The 27,958-nt window shown below is 37.8% G+C and overlaps 2 protein-coding genes across 3 annotated transcripts in view; one reads left to right on the top strand and one right to left on the bottom strand.

Annotated features, from left to right (window-relative positions):
• LOC137049234 (gastrula zinc finger protein XlCGF57.1-like) overlaps positions 1-27,958 on the bottom strand; it is a 295,468-nt gene that overhangs the window by 33,461 nt on the left and 234,049 nt on the right. The gene's annotated exons all lie outside the window — the stretch shown is intronic.
• LOC137049912 (uncharacterized) lies at positions 7,128-10,426 on the top strand. Its single transcript, XM_067428659.1, has 3 exons — positions 7,128-7,244; positions 9,382-9,712; positions 9,987-10,426. The coding sequence occupies exons 1-3, from the start codon at positions 7,128-7,130 to the stop codon at positions 10,424-10,426; spliced, it is 888 nt and encodes a 295-aa protein (XP_067284760.1).

Genomic DNA, 27,958 nt, shown 5'->3' with positions numbered 1-27,958 from the left:
GTCAGTACATGTGGCTAGTTGTCCTGTCAGAGGAAGAGAAGAGGTCTGTTCTCACAGAGTGTCACAATAACCCTGGGACTGGTAATCACAGTGGTGACAGAGGCACTCAAAACCGGGTTATTGCTGGCTACTATTGGTCTACAATTATCCAGGAAGTGAAAGAATTCTTTTACTTTTGCCAGTTTTATTATACAAATATCTATTTTTAAGAATTTACCACCACTTTTGCCACTTCTGATTTTTAGATACCGGCTTTATTTAGAAGTTATATTTACTCTCACCACCAACTTGTGTCAACTGGCTATTTTTCTAGAATATTTTTTTGTGCTTTTTAGGTCAGATCCTGTCACCACTGCCAGTTGAATGACCCCATCAAGACTGTTGTGCCAGTCTTGCATTCCATTAAGGTACTGCTTACAGTGTTTTAGCATACTGATGAGACTAACAAGCTAGTCTCAAGCTTGTGTACAGTTTTACCAGTATTTGGCTGGTGCTATTTTTGTGCCATGCAGGTAAAAGAAGCTTGGGAGGTCCTTGGTTTGGATTTAATTGGACCACTGCCAGAAACAGCACGCAAAAACAAGTATGTCCTGACCATGACAGACCTGTACACCAAGTGGGTGATTGCAGAACCCATACAATCCAAGACAGCAGCTGAGGTGTCTGCAATAGTAACCGCAAAGATGTACTTGTTTGGCATGGTCAGGAAAATTATTATAGACCAAGGGAAGGAGTTTGTCAACAAGGTAAAGTTTTGTAAAGGTTTAATAATGTTTTCCCTTCTACTCTAGTCTCAAAATACATGTTGTTGTCTACAACAAATCCACTTACATTTAACTGATGATCCCTCTGCAGCTCAACAACAGCATATTCAGTACGCTGAAAATAAAACATGCTGTCTCCAGTGCTTACCATCCTCAGACCAACGGACAGGTAACTCTTTGGATCCTTGGATGTAAGATCTATTGTTGTCTTATGATTATTTGTCAACTTTTTAAATGCATTGATATGTGCAGGATGAAAGAACAAATCAAAATATCAAGCGTACTCTCAGGAAGTATGTGAATGATAACCACAATGACTGGGACCTCCACCTCGCTGTGGTGTATGGAATCAATGCTGCAAAGCAGGTTGTCTTAAAATGCTTATTTATTATATTTCTAATATCTACTGTTGTCAGTGTTATAACTGAATTAATGTATTTATTTTATATTAATGTCAAGGGTGGTGTTTTTCACTTTTATACAAATGTAAATGGAAAGCTTACTTTCTGATCAGTACTCCACTAGACACAGTCCCTACTTCCTCCTCTTCCATCGGCACCCATGTCTACCAGAGGTCATGAATGCCTGTCCCATGGGTGATGATTTTGAAGTTGCTGACCCAGAAGATGACTTAGACACCAGAGTGAATAAGATGAAACTTCTCAATGAAACGGTTTGTATTTGAAAAATGAAGGTAAATGACGCAGTGAATAACTATAACAATTGGAATGAAACCTAGTAAGCATAGACAGATCTATGTATTTTCTTTGCTATGATTCTGCTTTATATGTAACTGAACTCCTATGTCACTTTTACACTGTATATTACCGTATTTCAATTCAGAGTTTTCATTTTCGGGTAATATTCTTTTTTGTAGGTTCTTGGGAACATCGAGAGAGCACAGAGCATGCAACAAAAGGTGTTCCAAAATCGCAAACGCAAGTTTGTGCGCGTATGTTCAATTCATGCCGGTGATGATTTTCTGCTCTCACAAGATCCCAAGAAACGGCGAACAGGAGACACTTTCACAAGCCAGCACCAAGGACCCTACACTGTGGCCAGCATTTCTTCCAAAGGGGTGGCCACTATTGCTAAAGGGTCAATTTCCCAGAGAGTAAACGTATCAAGACTGAGGACATACTACAGACTGAAAAGTAGTGTAGTGTGTTCAATAAACAGCATGTATAAGAGTCTACATTTAAAAGCTTAATTGAGAAATATTGGATATTTGTTTTTAATTTCCATTGTTACTAATTGTCACTTTTTCATCATCAGATGGACCAACTGAAAGGTTTCTTCAGGACCACAGTTATTCAAACCATAACGGTCCATTATCCACGGAGCATCCATATGCTTGTTCAAGTACAAAGAGGGAGAAGGAGTTGGGCCCTATTCAGGATGAACTGGTAAGCATTCTGTCTATTTAGTCACACTTTGCATATTTAAATGGTAACTACTACTTAATCATGTCAAACGCTCTTTAATTTTAGTTAAAGTATGTGTTGGACACAAAAAGGTCATCACGGGAGTTGATCAGCCACTAGTGCTTTAACACTTTTTTTTTTTTTACTTTTTGTTTGCACATTTTTTTCTGTTTTTGCACAGCACTTTGTATTTAAGCATTTGACTTTTCAAATTAAAGTACTTTTTTGTTTTTACCTCGTGTGTCTTGTCATGTGTTCAATTGCTGTCTCACAGGTTTTCTATCTTATGTCATTTGATTAACATTCCTGCCATCTGGTGTCAACGATGTCAGAATGAATGGACATTTTGTTCACTACCTTGATAAGATGTCCATTTCGGAGATTATGCTTAACTTTAACATACAAAATAGTTGTTAATGTGTTATTTTCTCATGTTAAAGTAACCTATTGCAAGTAAAATCTAACTTTATTTCTACATGTTATTACAGAGAGTAAAAGGTCCTCTTTTTTTACAAAATATGAATCAGAGGCAGGGTAAAAGAAAAAACAATTTATTCATGTCCAAAATACTAATCAAAACAAGTAAACAAAACAACCTAGCATTTACACAAGTGTGCCTTTGCTAAATGTACAACAGATTTAACTGTTCAAATGCCGCATTAGACCCTCACGTACATCCCTGCCCTCCTCTTCTGCATCCTGTGCCAGTGGCACCACAGGCTCTGCAGTAACAGGTGTGTCCCATTCGTGCTGGTAATCCTCTCCATGACTTTCACAACGATTGTGCAAAGCACAACAAGTCAACACCATGGATTTCACCAGTTCAATGTCGCTGTCATTCCTCTTCATAAGGCACCGCCACCTCCCTTTGAGTCTCCCAAAAGCATTTTCTACCACTACGCGAGCCCTGCACACTTTCTTGTTGTAGGTCAATTGTTCTGCTGTCAGCCGGCCATTGTCAGGAAATGGTTTTAGGAGCCAAGTCTGCAAAGGATATGCAGAGTCTCCCAGCAGATAATAGCCAGCATTAACCCCACTGATGTTCCTGGTGCAAGCTGGGCCCAAAGGGGTTGCTCATGGGCTGATATCTGGGGCCCACCTGGGCTACCCAACTGGGACCCAGCTAATTTTGTCCTCAGTTTCCATGGAGGCCCCACATGGGTTTGCCCAGAAGGGTTGATGGTGGGTATCTTGATGGGCTCATACCGGGCCCACATGGTTAACCCAGGTAGAACCCATTTGGGGCTTACATGGGTTTGCCCAGATGGGTTGAAGATGGGTCTCTTGATGGGCTCATACTAGGCCCATATGGGTAACTCAGGTAGCACCCATTTGGGGCCTACATGGGTCTGCCCATATGGGCTGATGACGGGACCCAGATAGGTGTAATTTTGGGCTCTTATGGGCCACAACGGGTATATATATGGGCTTGCACATTTTCTGTTTGGGTTACCTTATTTTACAGTAAACCCCGTAATACAAACATTACATGTAATCCACTAACTACATTCAAATGTTAAAGGTATTCAATGAACTGAAACCAGTTTATGATTTACGTTATTAATCAAGGTTTATTAGGAACAATTCAAATATGACTATTATAACATTTATAACTTTATAACAAAAAAATATCAACAATAAAAAATGTATACATTAAAATGAAGGTCCTGACAAACTTAATTTGACATAAATTGCATATCTGAACACTCAAAAATAATGTATTTCACAAACAAAATGGAAAAAGAAAACAGTGCAGCTCCTCACTCCTCTGTCGTCGGCCTCCCAACGACCCTTTGAAAAGACAAAATAAATTAAATCAACCATTGTTCCACTTTTTTTATTCCCCTTTTCACACTTAAAGCCTTTTGGTACCCCACATGAAGTTGGTCTAGATCAGAAGTTTGTAAATCTGTCCTGAAATACCCTCAGCACTGAACATACTGGCTGTGCAAAAAAGTACATTTTGACCAACTTTTACCACTTTTGAAGTAATTTTGATGAGAAATTAGTATTATAGAAAATACATGCTGTTACCAATGCTCTTTCTGTTTTGTTGTAGATCATTAAACCATTGTGCTGCCTCATAAGTCTGTCCGAAATCAGTTTTGTGAGGTACCTTACTATCTAAGCGCTGCCTGTTAAGTCGTTGGCTGATAGGTCGGAGAGGCAACGAGTCAGCTGCATAAGTTGTCAGATGCAGCCTTTGTATGTCTTCCTCATCTAATACATCTGATTCATCTTATCAGCTTATTATAGAAGACCTGAGATTATGCAAGACCTAAAGTGGGTATGCAGAGCTGACAGATTCCAGGACAAGTCACTGTAACAAGTTACGGTCGCTCTACACTGCGTGCAGATTTTCAGGCACGTTGATTTTCTGATCATATTTTTTTATCAGGTATTCCAAATCACATCAATCTTAATAGCTACTATTCTTTTTGTATTTAATCATTTATGAGTGATATATGATTGAAAAAAAAAAGATCAGTAAAATCAACGTCCCTCATCTGCACTGTATGTAACAGCACTCAAATGGTAAAACAATTTTGAATTTGTATTGATATGCACTATCATTCTTATCTTTTTATAGTTTTTATTACCATTTAAAACCAAGCAAGTCTTAAATTATTTACCCGTCTTGCTGTCCACCACATGCCCTCACAGTGCGGTGTCCTCCCCTGTCCCTGGCACCGATTAGCCACTTTGACACTGCCTTTTCTGCGTCTCTTCTGGTAATAGAGTTTGTAAGCACATTTTTTTTCAAGCTTCCTGTAAAATATATAAAGAGCATTAAAGTGAGATTAAATTCCAACAAAAAGGAGTTATCTGCACTTTGACATTTTTCAGGAAATATAATAATGGTATCAGATATAATATCTGCTACACAAATGGTTTCTGTGGATTTTTACAAAAGTGACAAGAGCAACATTTTTGCTCCAAAGGTTTATTATATACCAATCAAACACAGAAACAAGGGCACAGGGCAATATTTAAAGGGATGGTTTACCTAAAAACTAAATTTGTGTCATCATTTAATCATAAATAGTTATACCCATCAAGTTTTCTTGTAAACACAGTCCGTTATGTCTAAAGTAAATGTAAACAGTTGAGAAATTGGATTTCATTATTTTGGATAAAAGCATTATGTCTTATCTCTAAATGAAGAACTGGCGCCTTGCAGAACTGTCCTGGTGCGGTCTGGAGTAACACCCGTTAAAGGAGTTGAAGGTGGAGGGGGCTGACATACCCATTTCAGGTTTTGCAGTTTCTGCTAATGAGCTCATGATTTGAATCAGGTGTGATAGATGAGGGAGACATACAAACTGTGCAGGGCTGGTAGTACTCAGGAGAAATTTGAGATTTATATTTGGGGGAAATATCCCTAATTTCTTACATAACCAATTACTTATTTCCTTTTTTTCTACTGTTTTCAGTTCAATTAATTATTAGCTAATCAATGACAAAAAATTTCATACCTCTTTGAGAAGTACTACATTCAGATTAATAATTAGAATGATGCATATAGCCTAATTAATTATTAAGTGAAGATCCGAACTATTACTATGACTCAAGTATTACCAAATCCTTCAGAAGCCAATGTAAATTATTTGGAACAGTATTCTTGAGTGTTAAAAAACGAGATGACGTCGGACGCTTTGCTGCTTAGAGGTGTTTTTTTTTTTTTTGGTTCATGCGCTCATAGCGCTTCTTTATAAACGCATAAACAGCCCGCAAAACGCTCACTGCTATCAGAAAACCATTTTAAAAAGGCGCCTCTCACGGCAAAAAATAAAAAATAAAAAAAAATAACGCTTCTATATTGGTAAACTTTTGTGCATTTGTTATTTAAATTAACACTAAATAAAAAAGGAAAAGAAGCACATAGGCAGGAACGCTTGTCTCATAATTACATTGGAAATATAAATAAGTCCTGCTTTCATTCTGGGAGTTTGATGTGCACACTTTACACAAACTAAGAAATTACTACCATTGAGGGATTTATATCGGAAAACAGTGGTAGCCTACAATTTCAATGCTGAAGTCTCCAAAATATTTGTAATAATTCACAGTTTGTATACTACTAATTATAAGAAAATAAGATTATTTCTATAATAGGGTACAGTTATGCTTATCGTTTGGTCATGGCGCCGGAAAATGCCACGATTTAGCGAAGTCTAACTAAAATTTTAACTTAAAAAAATCTATGATTAACCTTATGCTTTGAAAACAATGTACTTTAATTAACATTTCAGTTTAGAAATTGTTTGTTCTTACCTTGAATCCACTGGCAGTCAGCAAGAAATCCTGTCTTTCAGCAAAGTGACAGAGGCTGTGACAATGTGCGCGCTTCGAAAGCCAAACCGGACGAGATACAGGGTTGCCAGGTCCACACAACAAAACCCCTCCAATTGCAAATAAAAAGTTGCGGAATCACGGCCAAAATGCGCCAAAACGCGGCGGATGGGAGATAGAAATATTGCTAGGGTAAAGCCAACTCAAACCTGTGGACTACAGGCAACAATCATTCCACAGCAATAATAGTGTAAAAGTAGCCAAATTTCAGACTTGGCAACACTGAACCAAGCGTCATTAAATGACCTATAGCAGGTGTGTGACCACTGACAGCAGGTTTGTGAAGGGATTTTAAAAGGAGAAATGGAGGCAAAATAGTGTTTTTTTTAATAAATTTTTTTATTAGCTTTTTATGAATTTTGAGCGGATTTTAACATGCTTCAAAGCCTGCGACATCAGGAGACCAGACAATGACCAGGTTTAAAGCCTAACCTATGGTTTAGTTAACATATTATTTCTTATGTTAAATGTAACCGTTACAATACATTTTCACATTTATATATTTACGTCCAAGACTTTATTGAAGTAGCCCAGCCTACTTCTTTTTTTTTTTTTTTTTTGATTATTCAAATGCGTTGTACTTTTTATGACATGGCATCGACTGATTCAGTCCAGCAAACATGAAGACAGTGGACACAACTCGGATGATGTCCCTCTGGCTGAGCCAGGGTCTCTATTGTGCAGCCCATCCCGGACCAGCATGGTCTCCCACTCAGCTCAATGAAAGTGTAGCCTACATACAAATGTTGTCTTCTGTTTTATCTGTTAATTTAAATTTGTGTTCTTTCTGATGTTAAACCTAAATTATACTGTATAAATAGTTGTAAAAAGTAGCCTACTTTATGTAATGTATAGACCAAAGTATTTTAATTTACACATTTTAATTTGACTGGAAAATATATGTATAGAAGAATTAGTTTAATGTACAAATTAGAAATTGCATTAACAAATAAACAATGTACAGAACAACCACTTCTCTTTTATTTTTTTTCACAAAAATAAAACACAGCAACACATTTCAAGTTACATATCAAAAATAAACAATGTATAGTATTACTCTGGTTAGTTTACAAATAGCTTGCTTTACAAAAATAACTAATGTAGGCTATAGAACTTTAACTATAGAATTTAACTTAGGCCTACAAATTACAATGGACAACAATGACTTGTTACATTAATCTACAAATAACTTGCATTTCAAAAAAAAAAACAAAAAAAAGAAAATGTATAGACTTATGTTTACAAAATAATATATAGAAAAAATGTTCTGTGGTTCCCGGCCACGAGTGCACATTTAGAGAGAACATTCAGCCTTTGGAGGAGACTTTCGGTAATAGGCCATCGTGACATTCATTCATGGTTGAAAATTAGGTAAAATTGCAATTGTGTTGGAATTTTTAGATTTTTATTAGATTGAAGTCACATTGTGTTAAAGTGTGAAAATAAAATAATTATTTCAAGGTTGCATATTTGTGTGCTATCTACCCATGTAATCAACCTTTGGAATTGACTGTGTTTGCACTTGTCTTTTTGGTAAAAATGAATTAGCTGTGTAGCCCATTTTCAACCCATGTACTCATTTCCCATTGGTGAACCAACTAGGTCCCACATGTGGAGCCCAGCTGGGTTTGCCCATGTGGGACCTACTTAGTTCACCCAAGTGGGCCCCAGATAAGATGCCCATTTTGAGCCCATGCCCACTCTGTACCCCTGTAACCCATGTTTAACCCATGTGGGCCCCACATACACGTGTTGGCTGGGTAGAAATTTGGTCTGATGACCATATTAGGTCCTGTTAGGGGTTAACAGCTTATGACCCAGGACCAGTAGTGAAGAAATGAAGACAGAGTCAGGATTCCAATTAAATAAAAGAAAAATTTACTTAAGAATAGTTTGCAGTTTCAAAAGCAGAAGCCAGCTTCAAGTCTCACAAGGAGTTCGTAGGCCGCGCTCCCTCTCTCACCGTCTCGTTGCCTCGCCCTATCGTACATACAATTGTCCCAACAGTTATACCGTTTTCAAGGTCTTATCCACGTCATTACTGCAATGTGGATGATTCTGATTGGCTCAGAGACAATGCACAGTCATGGTAAATTTCCACTCGAGTCAGTTAATCTGATGCACGTTTACACTGACGTGTCACTTGTTGATGCTTTCACCCAGAATTAGGCCCGTAGTGACCTTCCAGATCTGGAGCAGGCGCCAGCTTGCCCAGAACAAGTCCACCCATCTCTTAGGGTGCCCATTGAACACCATTCGGATCTGTAACATAGAATATTGCGCACATACACAGATACACAGTCTCTCCAAGGCTGGAGCTGATTAAGCTCCAGTTCTAACTAGTTCTTACCAAAACATACTGATAACATGTGCTTTCTTTCAGTGAGAGGGACACACAATAGTACAGGCAATATTCATCTTGAGTCTTTAGTGTTTCAGTAAAAGGAAATATAAAAGGAAGAAAATATAATAAATTAAATGAAAGACAAATCCATATTTCATCTCTGGAAGCCGGGCTAAGTGAGTAAACCCTGTTACTGCACTCCTGACATGTTAGGGGTGTGTGATACCTCAAATCCAAACACACGACCTTGTTGATCAAGTGTTTAGTGACACATCACACATCTCTAGGCCAGACCCTCAGTCACTCCTCAGAGACCAAATACACACTTTAGAAAACAAGAAACTAAAACAAAATCATAACTGGATAGAATCATTATAATAATATAGGTAATATAGGAAGATAAATATTAATTAAGGTTTTGATTATGAAGTTAATTAGGATATAAATATATACAGGTATATTGAAGCGGCAGTGGATTTCAAAATCCCCCCTTCAGTCCCAACTTTCAAAAACGCACAAGAACAGCGCAATATTTTCAGTGTTTAGCAAACAACTCAGGGAAAAGGGGTTTGATAGGTCTGTGGAACAGTGCCGGGTTAAGGCAAAGAAGCTCCGCCAGCAGTACATCCAAGTGAGGGATGCACTTAATAAAACAGGCAGCTCGGGCAAGGAGAAAGACAAGTTCCCCTGGTATGATGACCTCGATAGCATTCTTGGGACAAAACCGGACGTCGATCCGGTGGATGTTGTTGAGTCCCATGAAAGTTCAACATCGTCCGCTTCCAATGATGCAACTGATGCTAGCACAACCGCATCTGATGTTGACGGTGAGTTTATTTCGTTTTTGCACTTACCAATACAAAGCACTTATTTCTGTTATGTTGTAACTTTAGGATTATATTATACTTAGATTATTACTTTTTTTTAATTATAGATTATATGACGGCAAGTTATGTTACTTCACATTAAGAAGCAGATATATGGGGCATTCTTTGTTACACACACACTGCATTGTTTACATTGCAATATGCATTAAATTATATTTTTTATCTGCATTAAAATGACAAGTAACATAAAGAAATTGTGTTTTTCAATAAACAGTGGGAGATGCAAGCAACATATCCTGTGATGCAGATGTCACAAACACCGTTGCTGATGCAGAAGTGTATGAAGATCCAAGTACAGAGAGCAGTGCCAACGAAGAAGCCATCATTGGAGGTAGACTGCCCATTCCTGGAGCCAAAGCTAGAAAAAGAAAGATAAAGTCTTGCAAAGCTGATGTTGACATCCAGGCATACATGATGGACAACAGAAGGATGCTGACAGAATTGCATAGAGCTGAACAGAGCCAGGTGGCTCAAGATGCTGCCTGTTTTGAGAGAATATTGAAGGCACAACAGGAGGCTGAGGAGAGAAGATTCCAGGTGATGCAGGCACAGCAACAGGCTACTAACCAGATGTTCCTGCAACTAATGGGCACTCTAGCAAGTGCGCTGAATCCTGGTCAGCCTCCACAACAACAATGCCAGCCTGGACCATGACACCCCCTCCAACATCAATCCCTAGTGCTTGGTCCTTGCCCCACCTGTTTCAGCCAGCTGCCCTGCTGCCAATGAATAATCCACATCACAACTGGCAATCAGAATCTCCATCCACCCAAGATGAGAATCCTAGCACTTCTTCCATTACACATGACAATAGTACACACTACTACAAAATGTAGGGGTTTTTTTTTGTTTTGTTTTTTTGCAATCTAGGAAAGGCTTTGTTTGCGTAGGCCTTTAATGTGCACAGTCATTTTACTTTTTGAATTATTGAAGAAATTGTTCTTTGTTTAGTGTTCTGAAGAATGTACTTCTGCAGAAGTGACTAACCCTGTGAGTGTTTACATTCAACAGAAATATGCTACCTCATTTTCATTATTAGTATTTTTTCTTTTTTTGTATTTTACTTTTGGAATACACAAAGATATATAATATAAAAAAGTGTATATATATATATATATATATATATATATATATATATATTTTTTTTTTTTTTTTTTTTTTTTTTTTTGGCACAACACACATTGTACTTAATTTAATGTTTAGCATTTTTTTTGTAAATAAATGGCTTAAATGTTGTTTAACTGTAAAACATGTTACTTTTCTAATCAATGTTTTTGTAGCCAACATTTATGGCAAAGTTACATTTGTCTGAAGTTAAACAGGGAAGTTTGGTGTTAAGAATATATTTTTATATATTCTTTATAATAACTGTGATTGTGTTTACGTGTAGCAGCAACTGTCTGTTAGCAGGTAGTTGAAGGACTAGCTGGATGCAAAGCTCCTAAGACCACCAATTACGCACTGAAATAATGGCATAGTGCCTTTAGCTTACTGTGTTTGTGTGGTCTTTTACATGAGATATTGAGGTTCAAATTACATGCTGTTACCTTATTATCAAGGTTTTCTTTTCAAAAAACCTTTATTTTTATTGTAATTCCAGACAATGTACAAGACACATAGCACTGTTGAAAAAAATACATTTTACTTTCAAACTGGAGCAAAAGATGTTCAGATGTGTCAACTTAACATTTGTTACAAATTAAACAAAAATAAAACATATTAAAGCAAAAGTGTTTCAATTCCATCCATTTTAAATCAGACAAAATAAATGTAGTATATGGTGGTTCCCTATACTATCATATGAACATATAAATGCTAACAGATGAACTCAATGAGAGATAACAGGATAATTCTTTTTTACATACTTAATACTGAACACAGTATTTGCAGGCTTTTGGTCATTCATATTGTGGCAAAGTAACTACACAGTGCATTTCTAATGTTGTGTTGCTGCTGTGTGTGCCCCTGCTCATCATGTACAGGTCCCTCTTCTTCTGTAACTCTTTCTTCCTCTGCAACACTTTCTCCCTCCAGAAATTCCTTCTTCTGTACCTCGCAGAAATTATGCAGCACACAGCAAGCAGACACAATGCGGCTTACAAAAGTTATGTGGGTCTCATTTTCTTTAAGAAGGCAACGCCAGCGTCCTTTGAGGCACCCAAAGGCACGCTCAACTGTCATACGGGCTTGGCTTAATCTGTGATTGAAGTTGAGCTGCTGTGGTGTTACTGCTCCTCCTTCTGGGTAAGCTTTCATAAGCCAAGTTAGTAGAGGGTAAGCCGAATCACCCAAAAGAAAAGGAGGCACATCGGACCCTCAAACGCTTCAGTCCAATGAGGTAAAAGAGTGCCTGCACTGCCACGCTCATACAATGATGATAGGGAGAAAACACGGGCATCATGTATCTTGCCTGGTCGCCCAACATTAAAATCCCCAAATCTCATCCTATGGTCAACCACACCTTGCAGAATGATGGAATAGCCTCCCTTACGGTTGTAATAACAAGAGGAGTTGTCAGGTGGAGCTCTGATCTTAATATGGGTTCCATCTATCGCACCTGCCACCTGGGGGAATCTCCATTTGTCTCGAAATCCTTGTATTATCTTTCTGAACTCTGCTGCTGAGGGATGCTTGATATACAGAGGCTTCATTACCACATTTATGGCAGTCACAACCTCCTGGGTGATAGTGCAACATGTTGATAACCCAACACTAAACAGTTGTGAGATAGACCTGTACTCCAGGTTTGTGGCTAATCGCCAAACACAAATTGCAACTCGAACCTCTACAGGCACTGCCTGTTTTTGTACATGTTTTTTAAAACCCTAACGTTAGGTTACAGAACATAGATCTTTTTACAGACTGTCCGAGGATCATTAAAGCTAAATGTTCATGCAAACATAAACTATGCATTCAAATATCTTAAATTAACATTGCAAGTGTTAAAATGAGACTGAAGTGAAGATTATTTCTGAAATCTTAAAACGGTGTGCGTTGCACCCACTGACCCGTTTGAGCTATCAAGAGTATGAAAGAGAAAATAAAAGACAAAATCTCCTTGATAAGTTATTAAAATTAGAAAAAACCTGCTAGAGATCTAAATTCAGCATGTGCTAACAGCACTCGAAGCACACAATGCAACTCTCCCGCGCTGCACCGATCACTTGTGTGTAAAAATGGCCAACTGGAAGAGTATCCACGTAAACACATTATGTTATATATTAAGTGAAGGTAAACGATATGGAGAAAATTGGACGAACATCAGTCATTTATTGGATCAGTGCATTCGGTCATATCAGGCCTGCTTCGGTCTGTCGGTGTAATAAAATAACAGAATACAAAGAATCCCTCACTGCTCTTGCCATAATAGCTATTGTAACAATTAATTCAGTAAAAACCCAGGCAATTTGATGTCCCTGCAGCGCACGCTGGAAACCTGATGTATATCTTCTGTTACAATTTTGCGGGAATCAATCACAGACTGACTTATTCATCATGGTGCGCTATTGGCGGGTTTAACACGTTTACGATGACTTCGGATCATTTTACTGACTCGGATCTTTGAATCTCGTTCAGCAAAATGAACACATTTTTTTTCGAGTAATTTCGATCATTTAAGCAGAATCTAATTAAAATGTTATGTTACATTTTTCAACACATTTAGTACTTTTTTGGAATAAAAAAATAAACTAAGCGAATGCAGTCATGGCCAAACTTTGAGAGAACATTTTTTTATTTGCTTAGCTTGCCTCACCTCCCGATCCAAATCCCTCTTTAGTCTCTTCACATTTAATCACTTCTGTTCCCTAGAAAGATTAGCAGCTGCTACACCTCTCTTCTTCTGGTTCAAACCTTAAGTTCCGTCATCATGTTTGATCTGGACCGTGACAGCCTCATGTAATATATGCGTCCGGAAACAGAAAAGATTAGTTCTCTTCGAGTCATTCGTTCATCAAGTCCCAGCCCAATACAGGCAAGACTATGCAGTCACCGGAAACAGAAGAGATAGTTCATCTCTCGAGTCTTCTCGTTCAAGTCGTTCTTCGGGTCTGAGTCTCATTCTTTTGTCACATGATCGCTTCCCGGTTCAAGTCACAACAAATACAACATTACAGTCGTATTATTGACTGCATGTTGTAATATATTTATTGTTATAAAATCATCAGAAGATATGGGCAATAAACTGTTATTATTCCTATCCATTCTGACCTACCCAATGGGTCCAGGATTCATAGGAACATCAATTATTATAGGCCTACTAGCTAAATAAATAAATAAACCTACGCAACTTGTTTGTGAGGAAGGTTTTGAATTAACTATTTCTGTATCCAACATGGCTGTCACGCCACGTGACAAAAGAACGACACCGAAGATTCGAAGAGAACGAATCATTTCGGTTTCCGGTACAGACTGCATAGCTATGGGGCTGGGACTTGATGAACGAATGACTCAAACCCGGACTGGGTTCAATAGATGAACTGATCAATTCCTGTACAGAACATATGGGATGTTGCGCATGCGTGGTCAACATAAAATGACCGAATCGCTCACTGAGAAAACCCGTCGTCCTCGAGTCATATTAAAGATTCGTTCAAAATTAACGAATCGTTTATATCCAATATAATAATATGTCCAATATCACAATGGACACTATCCAATTGCATACAGAGTCATTTGAATTATGTGTGATTTTCTACAATATAAAAATACCCAGCAAACAATGAAAAGTTATAAGAATGTTTCCCCAACAATCCCATTACGTTATAAAACGTTTTCTGAATGTTCTAGGTAGCCTATATGTCCAGTTTTTTAAAGGTTGTATTAACGTTCTTAAGGGTGTGGAGTATGATCAAATAAAATAGTTCTGTTTTCTCCTTTAATTTACTTTCTTTTGTTTATTGACATCTTATTCTTTCTTTAAAAAAAGGTAAAAAACACTTTTATAATGACTTTTATATTTATATTACAGTTATATTTAATACATAATTACTTTACAATCTGGGATTTTTCTTCTGATTGTAAGAAAAAATATATATATATTAACGAAAAATAGCATTTAAGTGTCATTAAATTGTCACTATACAAATTATATATCTGAAGTTTAAGAAAAAAGCTGTTTGACTAATTTGTAATGACTAATACTTATTTAATGTAGTAACATGTTTAAAACGTTCCACTAACAATGTAAGAATAAAGTTTTAAAGCATAAGTTTTTAGAACGTTAATCAAATAGCAAATTATGTCGGCACAACGTTCTAATAACGTTACGGCAAGAACTTTTTTTTATCTAAACAGATTACATGAAGGGTGAGGCGCCAATCAAATTGTTCCAAACCTGTACAAGTTTCTTTCTTCTGCTGAACACAAAAAAATTTTTTTGAAGTATGTTTGTAAACAAAAGGTTGATGGAGCACATTGACTTCCATAGTATGGAAAAAATACAAAGGAAGTAAATGGGGTCCATCAACTGTTTATTTACAAACATTCTTCAAAATATATATTTTTTGTGTTCAAAGATAAATTCACACGGTTTGAAACAAACTGAGGGAGAGTAAATTATGACAGAACTTAAATTTTTGTGTGAACTGATATTAATACTGTGTGCCCTTTAATATTATGATTACTTTTTTAAATTTTATTTCACTTTTTGTGGTCTGAAAAAAGGGGCATTTCCACACCAGGCTGAATAAATGAACCATTCTTTTGAGGTTAAAATAAAGATAAATTTAATAAATAAAAAGTATTTTTTGTGTGATAATTCAAGTTTTTAACTTGTGCATGTATTTTAACAGTTCAGAAGAAGATATGCGCGAATTACTTTGACAAATTCAAAGGACAACTACCTTGCTGGCAGAAAGATTAACCTCCCAAGGAACTCCTGCCAGAGACAACCTGCCAGGGCCATCCTCCTCGTCTCTGATGACCCCTATGCCCCCGTCGCACAGTCTTGTCCCACCCTTAAACTAAGGGTTGCCAACTTTTAAGTTCAGGTTGGAGTGAGATTTTTTGGGGGGCCGGTGGGGGGGGGGGGGGGGGGGGGGTAATGCTTTTGATCTTGATTCAGTATCAGTTTATATCTAGTATATATACTGTACATAATAATATGTTTGTTTTGGCACTAGTTTAAAGATTTCTTGGGTCAAATTATATGTGCCATTCCTTAATTTTCACTTGTGACTGCTTATATAAGTATCATTATTCATTAAAAAGATTAGGATGCAAGTTATTTAAGTTTTGAAATTTCACATTTAAAGAAATCTAGTGTTTGATCATCATATCTAAATATTTATTAGAATGCAAAGACTGCAATATATTTTTGAGCAGCTAGATTAGATACATGTATATTTATTAAAGAGCCATAAGGCACCTAATGGCATTACAAATACACATTAATATTTTTTAGCCACAAAATGACTCTAATTTGCCTCTTTGAATTGGAATTCTCCATTTTAATATTAATTACTACACTAATTTTAATATAAATTTTAGAAGAAATACAAATATTAGAAGAAAAATATTTTAAGTGGTCATTTATTGAAAATAATTGTTGCACAAATAGTATTTAGTACCAAAAGATCTCCTCAAAATATTCAATAAATATCATTTAATGAGTGTGACCTATTAGTAAGGAATACCTGCGGGCTAAATACAAGAATAACATTAATGTTAACAATGTTGAATCTCTATCACTCTCCATAATAAAACGATCCTGTAAATATGGCTGACTTAATAATCAATACACACTAACACTATGCTGTACTGTTTACCAAAACGTCTATAGTTTTAGCAAACATCTATATGGTGAAACTGTTGTGTATCCGCTTAAGCCATTTAAATTCATTGGCACAGCGCTGGAAGTATTGAGCGCTCATGGGCCACGTGACCAGCGCGCACCGCAGGGAGACGAGAGCATGATGCAACTCCGCTTTTCAACGCCTCTGGCTTTAACATTATGCCACATTAGCGCCAAAACGCTATTTATTGTTTGAATTTCATTAAAACACATTTAAAAAAAATGAAAGCTTATAGCTTTGTTTAATATCAAAAGCAGGTTTGGCAATTTGGCGTGAGATTGAGTTGGGCGGAGTGAGAGCGTGAGACAGAGCCTGAAAGCGTGAGAATCACGCCAGATGCGTGAGAGTTGGCAACCATGCTACAGGACAAACTCCACCCGCTGGCGACCCTATTCCCACACCACTGATTGTCACAGTAGCCAGGAATCAAGGGAAGATGATATACAGGTCAACCTCGCAAGACTCTTTCGCCCATACAATTCTACTCCAGAGTCTGGGAGCTATAGGGGAAAAACCCCTAAAAGAAAAAGAGAAGTTCCCTGGAGTCATACATTTTACAATCTCTCTGAACCAGAGAGCACTTTTTTACCAAGTCCTGAGGACACAATGCTCCTGGAAAAATGTGGTCTGGGTCGCAAATTAATTACTTTTTCAAATAATATGGCCAGCCATTCCGACATAGCGGAATGCCTTTACCAGGCCTTCCCACTACTCCGTGATGCAGGGGGGTTTATTTTAGCCAGGAGTGACCGCAAAAAGGAATTGACCAATATCCCTATTCAAACATCTGGCTACTCGGTAGCCTACTTAAGGCAATATTGTAAAGGGAAGCGGACCCCAATATACATAATTCCAATGCAAAAACATCTTGTTCTGCAACCTCCAGAAGAAAATGTAAGTGCAATGTGCAAACAGATAAAACTAACAGTTTATAAAGAAAGTGAATGTTAATACTTTGTTTAATTGTTATGCACTTCAATAGCAGGTTCCAGCTGTCATGCAGGAGTGTTTCACATGCAAGCAAAACATTATGCTGTCTCAACTGGCAGAGCATATTGCCACATGCAAATGGTATGTTCTGTCTACTGACTGTTCATATCTCACTTTAAATTAATCTGGCCAGCTTTGAAAAATAAAGATACTGTATTTTTCTTATTCCATGCAAACAGCACAACTAACGAAAATCCTGCACAACTCAGCCAACAAGACAATGAGTATGCTACTCTGTGATAGTAAAACATGTCAAAATGGACTTACTTTTTGGTTAATGAGTTTGTTGTGGGTTAAAATTTAGATATATGTATTTCAGTTCCAGTGATGACGAAGATGTCCTGATGGAAATCGAGCTACCATTACAGGTTTGTGTGCATGACATTTTTACTTTTACAAACATTTTTAAGAAACAACAAATTTGAATTTTGTACACACAAGCAGGATTGCGCTTCCTCGGGACAGTCAGCAGCCAACGTGTCACATGAGGCTGGAGGTGATTCACCTGGTATTACACTTCAGAATGAAGTTCCACTGTATGTATATTCTCTGTTATTTGCTTTATGCCTGGCAAATTCAGTGCTTTATGCCTCAACGGCTAAGAGTGTTGTTTTTTTAACTTACTTTTTAACTTGTTTTTAAACAGAGCTGAAGTTGTCCTCTCAAGTGAGGAAGAGGACATGCATGATGTAAGTTTAACAGTGTTGAAACAAAATACTGTTTGGCATGCATTGCAAGTTGAACTGGCTTTTAAAAAAATGTATACTGTTGTCTGAGATCCACTTATGACATTTGTGTGGTTTTTACATTAAAAATCATCTTAATGAATAACTTATAGGCTATTATCTGCTCTGGTTCTGAGACTCTCTCGTGGGACACTCGGTAAGGGAGTGTAAGGGTAAGGGACTGCTTAAATTATAACAAGCATGAGATTTTGTTCTGTAGGCTTATTGCATTATAGATACAATGTAATTAAGAGAATCATTGGGCTGTACATACCCTTTTTTGTAATATGTTTCATTCACATGTTCTTCATGTTATTGCTATTTGCTTTTTCACAGCTTATCAGTAATGTTTACTTAAATATTTGATGGCTAGATGTTTTTTGATGTAACGTTGTTATTATTATTATTATTATCATGAATTAACTTATTCAAGGAATGTAATATTTCTTATTTTCAAACTGTTTAATATTTCTATAGTTTTTGCTATGGTACAGACAACTGTGAAAAATTAATGGTATTTGTAGTGACACATGAAATTTTTGTACAGTGACAACACCAAAAAAATGGTATACTTTCTGCATGTTTACTAGTTAATACAGAAAATGACTAACACAGAATATGTATTTGTAAATCTGATCATTGGTTTGATTACAGAACATGTTGGATCAACCACAGGAAAATGTCCTGTCCCCATCACAGCCAACAAGAGCAAGTTGGCATGATGAAGCGAGCGAGTAAGTTATCTGATAAAACAAAGCTAAATATTTGTTTTAACCAAAAGATGTCAACTCCATAACACGTAACAACCAAAGCTTAAAATGTCCGAAGCTTCAGTAGTGAAGTGGTCCATTTCCACAGTCAATCAAAGCATATAGGTATTTCACTTAATGCAATTTTAAATTAATTTGGGAGTAGTTTGTTAATACACACCATTCCTGAAAGCAGTTATTTGAGCAAAAGTGATTTAGGCTTAGATGAAGCATCACTTTAATTATGTCTACTAAATGAATACATAAGTTTGTAAAATGTAACTATTTCCTCACAGACCAAATTTGGAGACGGTTTTACAGAGGCTGGAGAACCAGCTGGACGCTGGACCTGCACCAATGTCCAATTACATTAATGTAATGAGAGAAACTGTAATGCACTGTAAAAAGTGAACATGTGCAGTTGTTGACTTAAGGAACTATTTTTACCTGATTCTACCAATAAAAAGTAATTTTGTTGATGTAACCTACTTTAATCAAGTTTATGTAATGTAAAACAAGGGAATGCTGTTTAAATGTAATAAGGTACATTGAATCAACATACAATTTCTAACAGAGCTTGGGATGGGATGTCAACCCCAGACATAGAGGGCGGTATAGAGTTGTGTCATCTACAAGCCACACTAGTCCAGATGGTGGTGGTAATGCTCCAACCTGGTTGCTAACCACCATTCAAAAACATAAGAAGAAGAAGAATACCTGATGGCATGATAGCTGTGTCCCAAAGTGAAGGGTGCGCACTTCGAAGGCCATGCACTTCGAAGGCTAGACCAGGCCACGCCTTCAAAGTGCATGAAGTGCACGAAGGGCGAACCGAGGGACAGGGTTGCCAGGTCTGAATAATAAAACCCCTCCAATTGTAATTCAAAAGTATCGGAATCACGGCCAGAATGGACCAAAATATCCCAAAATGCGGGGCGCGGGCAGTAGAAATATTGCGTAAGTAAAGACAACTTAACCTGTGGACTATAGGCTACAAACAACCCAAAGCAACAGTAGCCTAAATGCAACCCCATTCCAGACTTGGCAACACTGAACCAAAGCGCCGTTAATGGACTAGCAGGTTCTGACAACTGACAGCGGACGTTCATGAGGAGATTTTAAAAAGAGAAATGGAGCATATACTACTGCTTATATATATATATATATATATATATATATATATATATATATATATATATATATATATATATATATATATATACTTTTTTTGAGCTTTCTATTGTGTTTTGACATGCTTCAAAGCCTGCGACGATGGGCTGGACCATAAGCATGTAAATCTGTAGCCGGTTAAATATTGTCAAATTGCAAATATTAGTTAACAGTTTATTTCTTATGTTAAATGTAACTGTTACAATAGGCTATATTTTAAACATTTAGCCTATATACGTCCAAGTTTTTTTTTTTTTAAGTAGGCCTACTTATTTTTATCCAACTCATCATCTCAGATGCATTTTTTATGGCATGCCATGCAGCCGTCGACCGATTCGGCCCGCAAAGCTGCGGACAGTGGAAATATGCACTCATCCCAGAAGATGATGTCCTGCTCAGGCCTTACCAGAGTCTCTATTGTGCATTATTCCCCATCCCGGTCCAGCTCCAGCTTCTCCCGCTCAGCGCAATGAAAGAGTTGAAAAGTGTGTTCTTCTGGTTTGGCTGATAATACAAATTTGTTGTTTCTAATGTTAAACTTAAGTTATTTTATTGGTCTATAAATAGGCTATAGTTGTAAAAAGCTTACGTAGGCTAATAGACCAATTTATTTTCATTTACACATTTTAAATTACATGACAAGAAAATATATGTATAAACATAAATGTGTTTAGCTACAAATTATAACGTGCATTACAAAAATAAACAATAGCTAGGCTATAGAAAAACCACTTCTCTTTAATTTAGCCTACGTTTGAAGTTAACGAAAATGAACAATAGACAGCAGTTCGTTTAATTTACAAATAACTTGCATAAAAAATAATAAGCTAGCCATTTAAAGTGTTCTGTGTCGGCCACGCATTCAGCCTTTGGAGGATCGATGTTTCGTTGACCGTCGTCAGTGAACATTCATTCATTCATTCATATAAAAAAAAAAATATATTTTAGCATCTATAAGTCAGCAGTTTTCGTTTGTTTGTATTTTTTCTTATAATTCTGAGTGACAGATGTCACATTTGATTTAGCCTATTTTTCTGTGATATTTGTTTTAGTTACGGTGTTGACATAGGCTACAGCAGGCTGTAAGAAAAATAAATGATTGCAAGGACAATTCCTATCCAGTGTCTCTCTTTCTGTAAGGGACATTTAAAAGATAGATTCTGGAAACAAAATCTAAATTTAGCTGGATCAGTCAGGTCGGGAATAAAATAATTTATAGCGGGTGAGCACCGAGTGAATTTTGCGCGAGCGGAATGGTGCGGTGCGGAATATATCGGGAGCCGGACGAAAATACAGCCGCCGCGCAAATTATATTTTGAAGGCTATTTAAAGAAAGTGTATGGGGAAAAAAGAAACAGCGAAAAGGGTGATAATGGACTGATTCCTCTTCTTGAGATAATGGTTGAGAAATAAATAGCATTTAAAAATTGGGAAATTAAAGTTTATCTTGCTCAGGGCAGGGAACTGGGAACTGTGTGAATGCACTAACGTTGAACGTTTTATTTACTTCTAGCGCTTGCGCTGTTGTGTTCAATAGTATCCAGGCTACACTTGAGTTACCGACCGCTACCGTCTTTAACTGGAATCTGATCGAGTGCCGTGGGAATGCGGACCAGTCAAATCCTGTAGTCACCAGTGTGCTATGAATTCTGGGATAGGGAAGGCTGCGAAGTTATGGGAAGGTCCCATCTGCTGTGCCCTTCCTTTGCCTGAGAACCGAAGGGCGCATTTTGAAGTCGCTCATGAATTGCGGCAGCCTTCGTCGCACCGCTGTGACGCAATCGCACTTCAAATGCGACCTTCAGAGGTGCAGCTTTCACTTTGGGACAGCCTTCGTAGTGCCGCTGTGACGTAATCGCACTTCAAATATGGCCTTCAGAGGTGCGCGCACTTCACTTTGGGACACAGCTACTGTATCGAGATCCCGAAGCGCGGATGCTTCGAAACACTGCTCCGAGCTGTGATTCGACACACCCATGTCACGTGACTACGGCTAAACGAAGCGCCCAAGTGTTTCATCAGGTGCGCCTGTCGAAACTGCTTTGATTATAAGGGGCGGGAACAAACCACACAGTCACACATCTGAATGAACCTCATTCCCACAGTTTAAAAGTGAAGTTAATCCATCTTCACTTAATGGGATTTGTGAGAGAAGAAACATTTTGTGTAGATTTTACAAGTGAGATGTATAGTGCACTTTGGTTAGTTATATTTAGGCTAGATTTAAATAATATATTGACTGATAGGTATAGACAGCGACAGAGAGTTAGGATAGATATAGGCTTAATTAGAATTAGAATTATAGATATATAATATATAGATAGATGATATATAATATAGAATATAGAATTATAGATATAGAAGATATTCTTAAGTGATATGGAGGCTCCACATAAGAGATGTCGTAGCCTACTTAGGGCTGGGTGATAAAACGATAACGATAATTATCACGATATAATTTTCCTCGATAAAACGATAACAACAGGTCGATAAATTCTCGATATAATGCTTACGCGCTATCTGTAATGCTGCGCATGCGTATTGCAGACCGGGCGTCTGGGTGCTGCACGCGGTAATGTTTACAGTCTGTGGCTGACAGGCTTGGAGGATCGGAGATAAGTGGAGCGATAAAAATGAGCAATAGTGAAGAAAATGCAGCGCTCACGGCCAGCTCGGAGGACACAGATATCGTTGACAAGTTAGTTTGCTCAACTTCAGTGGTTTGGAGATATTTTAGCGATCCCATCCGACATAAAACAGAGCGACGTGCGTGGACTGCTTATCATAGGTTCACGTTCACCACACAGAATTTAATTATTAAATTATCGTGTTTCTTCAAAGTCCTTCCATATAACATTGAGCCGAACACAGCGGTGAATCTACATTAACTACATTCACACACCGGCTTATTACCTTGTTAGCTGTAGTGGGTGACTTATTTACAACAGGCTAACGTTACCAAACTATAATCACTAAAACATCGGACTTGTACATCGCTATCATAAATGTTTGTCTTTGGTGATGTATTAATGACTCCGCATCGCCTGTATCAAAAGAGAAATAATGTCATCTGGTGTTTAAAATGAATAAAATAGACTAGACAGCCCTTACTGGAGATCCACAAATACTGAACTTTTCTCTCTCCCGACCAGCCCGCTGTCGGTGAGGTGTGTTTGTGTGTGTGTGTGTCGGTGAGATGCACGGTGGACCAATCCACTGTGAGGCAAGAGAAGGGGCCTCAAAATGTTTCTTAAAACGCTTTTTTTTTTTTGACCGATTGCGTTCTTAGTGTTTTACTTAGACAATTAAATATATAAATGCTCAATATTGCATTATTTGTTCTGTTTCAGCTGCGAAAATCGTTCACAGCAGAACCGCAACGCGTCTCACAACAACGTGTGTAAATGAACGATTCATTGTTTGAATGAATCGTTTGAATGAACGACTCAATGACTCGCTCATTAAGACGGCCACCTGCTGCCACCTACTGGTGGTTTAATTTGATCTTTAAACATACTTTCCAACATGTCTTATTTGTCTATTCAAAACTACAAATCTCAAAACATTATTTAATGCAGTTGTAATTTTTCAGTGTAAATTATTTAATTTGATTGGTAACAGCCCTTATAGTGTTTTATTTTAATTAAATGTATTGATCAAAATTACAAATATAAAATGAAACATGAAGCTTAGCCTATAGTTAATAAGATTAAGGGAAAATGCCCTTTATAAAAGGTGAAAATATCACAAATTTCAAATGATTCAATAAAAATAAAAACCACAAATATGCAGATTTAAATATGTCAAAGCTGATTGAACACTGGTGAGAATATTGCTTCAGAATAAATTATATTTACAACACACACACACACACACACACACACACACACACACACACACACACACACACACACACACACACACACACACACACACACACACACACACACACACACACACACACTTTTCCGGACAAGCTAATTTTTTACTTGGACAAGCTTGAACGATTTACTTGTTCGAAGGACAAGCACATGAACATGCTTAAGCCCTGTCAAGCCCTGTATAATGATATATTATTGATCTATAGTGTTGAGTAAAAAAATGCTGACCACAGTTAAGATTTTAATAAATAAATCTACCTCAGTTTTAATAAATTGTTCACTTGTTTGGGAAGTGTTTGTCATGTTTTGACAATAAAGGATAGTTTAAAACTACAGCTAACTGTCTGTTTTCTACATATTTCACTCAGGAGCAAAAATATGCCTTTAAACTTTAAAGAAATAAAGATTTTACATTTATCGTGATATTTATCGATATCGACTGATATGCTAAATTATATCGTGATAATTTTTTTGGGCCATATCGCCCAGCCCTAATGTTGCTATGATCAAATTCTTTCCTTATGCTTTATTAAAGATCTAGCTGCTTTCTCAATTTTTTTGTGCTAATTTTGTCATGCAGAGGCGTGTTATAAAATGTTTTAAGATAAACACTCTGAGCTTCAAATCACCAGTGAAGACATGAGGAGGAGAAAAAGAACAAAGACGAGCACAAAGAACAAAGTAACTTGTTTTATTATTGCATGAAGTTTAGGATTAGTTGGGAAAGTGCATGATATTCTAGATTAGTCCATCCGTAATGATTAATTAACCTGGAACACTGCAATAATCTCAACATGAATTATCCTACATAATAGTCCACATCATAGAAGTGCGCCTATGAAGTCGCAGACGACATGGACCCACCAAGATACTGCCAGCAAAAATATTACTTCTTGGTGGTAAGTTTATTATTGTTATCGAAAGTGGCTTTAGAATTCATTTTCACTTGTGGATATTGCCGGTGTTCTCTATGTTATGTACTGACGCGCTTTAACATGATACTGACTTGCTAGCTAACGGCCCCGTGGGGACCCGGGGTAGAATAGGTCCCTAGCACCCCCTTGCTGATTGTAAGAGGCGACAAATGGGGCAGCTTGTGTGCCGTGGGTTGCGACTCGTGTCAGTGGAGAAAGAGATCCTGGTGCTTGAGGATTTTGGCTTGCTGCGGCTGCCATATCTCCAACACATCACTTTGGCTCCTACTTCATTTAGACGAGAGGTTGGAATCAGAGTCCTGCAACGGGTCGGGTACCCGCGGGTATCCGCGGGTACCCGCATAAAAGTGGCTAAAACGGGTGGATTGTGACATTTATAAAATTCACGGGCGGGGATGCGGGCGGATAATTAACTCTGTGCGGGCGGGTAGTAGCGCGGATGGCAATATTAGGATGCGGATATATTTCTGTGGCAAAGTGAACGAGAGAGCGAGCGAGAGCGAGCCAGCGAGACCGGCGCGTGATTGTGAATGAGCGTCACCTGCGAGCCACACCGGTCTCGAGTCCTCTGAGGGAGCTCGGAAGCATATAAGGACGAGAGATCACCAAACCTGGATTTGACGTTCAGTTGTGTTTACGTTTTATGTGTGTGCGCTTGGCAGATGTCCATGAGGGCTGCCCACGTTACTTTCGTTTTGTTTGGTTAAAGTCTTTTAAATGTTCGCCGGTTCCCGCCTCCTTCATCCCCCATCGAACACATTGTAGGCTATTACAATTTCTATGTCCGAATTAGCATTACACACACACACGCAACAACGATATGCCATTTGACCCATTACGTCACAACCACAGCGACATTGAAACTTTTGTTGATGCAGATGGAGCGAGCGTTGCAGGAGTAGCAATGGATGAAGTAAAAGTTAAGTTGGTGAGTGGAGTAGCTATATGAAATTGTTGACAATGAGTCTTTAAAGGCACTTTTGCCTGTTTCATTAGCCCATTCATGACGCTGTTGATGTTGAGAGAGGTGCAGGATAAAAAATAAAGCATGTTTTAATTTTAATGTTTTAGCGTGTGATTTATCGCGGGCACGGGTCGGGTAACGGGCCAAATATTAACGGGTCTGGGCGGGTGCGGATTTAATTTTGATATTTTCACGGGTCACGGGCCGGATCTGGTGCTAAACCTTGCGGGTACGGGCGGGGGCGGGTCTCCAAAAATGGACCCGTGCAGGACTCTGGTTGGAATGGCCCGCCCATTCTAACCAATCGGCTTGTCAGGATTTGCCCTGGATTTGGCTTTGAATCACAATCAACTATGTAGTTATCACCACTTCCAGAAGGCGCTGGCGTAGGGTCAATTGAGTAGTATAAATCTTGTGTTTATATGCTCAAGTATATCATTACTGTATCCTTGGTGTACATCCGGTGGATTTCCGCGGCACTGTACATCCCCTTGTAGGACTCCGAGGTGGGTGAGGAGCAGAGATGATGAACCAATTCTTTCTAACATGGCAAATAAACAAAACACCAAAAAACGGATACTGGATCAAGACTTGGAAGTTGAACAAACCACTAATTTTATCTTTACTTCAAAAAATGAAAATGGGCAAAGATTTATATTACTTGGGTCTCTATCAATTGATAGCCCCCTCACTAAACTGTCTCCTTTTGCTATTCAGAAAGGAATCACAGGAATAGCAGGAACAGTCAAAGATATCAAAAAGTTGCGATCGGGACAAATTTTGGTGGAATGTGTTCGGAAAGCAAACTCAGAGAACTTATTACGAGCAACAAATCTGGCAGGAGTCACTATGAAAGCATTCTGTCACCCTTCTCGGAATAACAGCAAAGGAGTGATCCGCACCAGAGAATTGCAAGACATGGACGAAGCTGATATAACCTCAGAACTAAATCATATGGGTGTGATTGATGTCAAAAGAATAAGCATCAAAAAAGATGGACAAATAATTCCAACAGGAACATACATTCTGACTTCAGACCTCACCCGCCAGAGAGAATTCAAATAGGATATCTAAGTGTCACTGTGGATATCTACATACCGAACCCGTTGAGATGTTATAAATGTCAGAAATTTGGACATGGTTCTGCTGGATGCAAAAATAAGGCTGTTTGCCACAATTGTGGTAAGGATGACCATGAAACAAACTGTACTAATCTCGCTAAATGTAAAAAGTGTTTGGTGATCATGCAGCTTCATCAAAGAAATACCCTGCCTGGATTAAAGAAAAAGAAATACAAAAAATTAAACACACAAAGAAGGTGAGCTATCATGAAGCTCGCAAACTTGTTGAAGGTTTCCCTGCCTTCACATTGAATAAATCCTATTCTGATGTGGTTAAACCAAATATACGGGAAATTAGTACTCAGACAGAACTGACTTGGATATCTACAGACAAACCTCAAGTTGTAAGCAGTAATAAGAACTTGTCTTCACAAAAAAGCAAGAATGTATATATCCAAACTAATCCGACTCAAGACACCCAGTTGGAACAAAGAGAATCCAGAGAGAAAAAGAAATCTCAAAGCACAGTAACTCGACAATCAAATCAAGACAAAAATAGAACTAAAAAACATGATAATCCAAAAGATGTTGAAATGTCAGAACCTATGACTAGTCGAAGTCGTAGCCTTTCTCCAAAGTGCAAGAATAAAGGACCTGTACCTATCTTCCCCACTTGAAGATAAGTAACCATATAATTCAATGGAATTGTCGGGGATTAAAAGCTAACTTTGCGGAGTTACAACGTTTAACAGTTGCTTTAAATCCCCTTGATTATTGTATTCAAGAGACCCATTTATCTCTAAATGATCCCTTGACTGTTAAAAATTTTAAGATGTTTAGTGTATATGGACCAAATGTACAAAGACCTTCTGGTGGATCAGCCGTCTTGGTTAAAAAGGATATAATCCACAGTCATA

The sequence above is a fragment of the Pseudorasbora parva genome, chromosome 20 (genome assembly GCF_024679245.1).
Source record: "Pseudorasbora parva isolate DD20220531a chromosome 20, ASM2467924v1, whole genome shotgun sequence".
Lineage (NCBI taxonomy): Eukaryota > Metazoa > Chordata > Actinopteri > Cypriniformes > Gobionidae > Pseudorasbora > Pseudorasbora parva.
Note: the sequence above shows the minus strand (reverse complement) of the source record. Positions and strands in the feature narration are given on the sequence as shown.

Bases quoted from the DNA above. Each gene is read 5' to 3' on its own strand.
- LOC137049912 (XM_067428659.1), top strand. From the start codon at position 7,128: ATGACATGGCATCGACTGATTCAGTCCAGCAAACATGAAGACAGTGGA. The intron at 7,245-9,381 runs GTCTCCCACTCA...TCCCCCCTTCAG, and splicing joins GCCCATCCCGGACCAGCATG to TCCCAACTTTCAAAAACGCA. The intron at 9,713-9,986 runs GTGAGTTTATTT...TTCAATAAACAG, and splicing joins AACCGCATCTGATGTTGACG to TGGGAGATGCAAGCAACATA.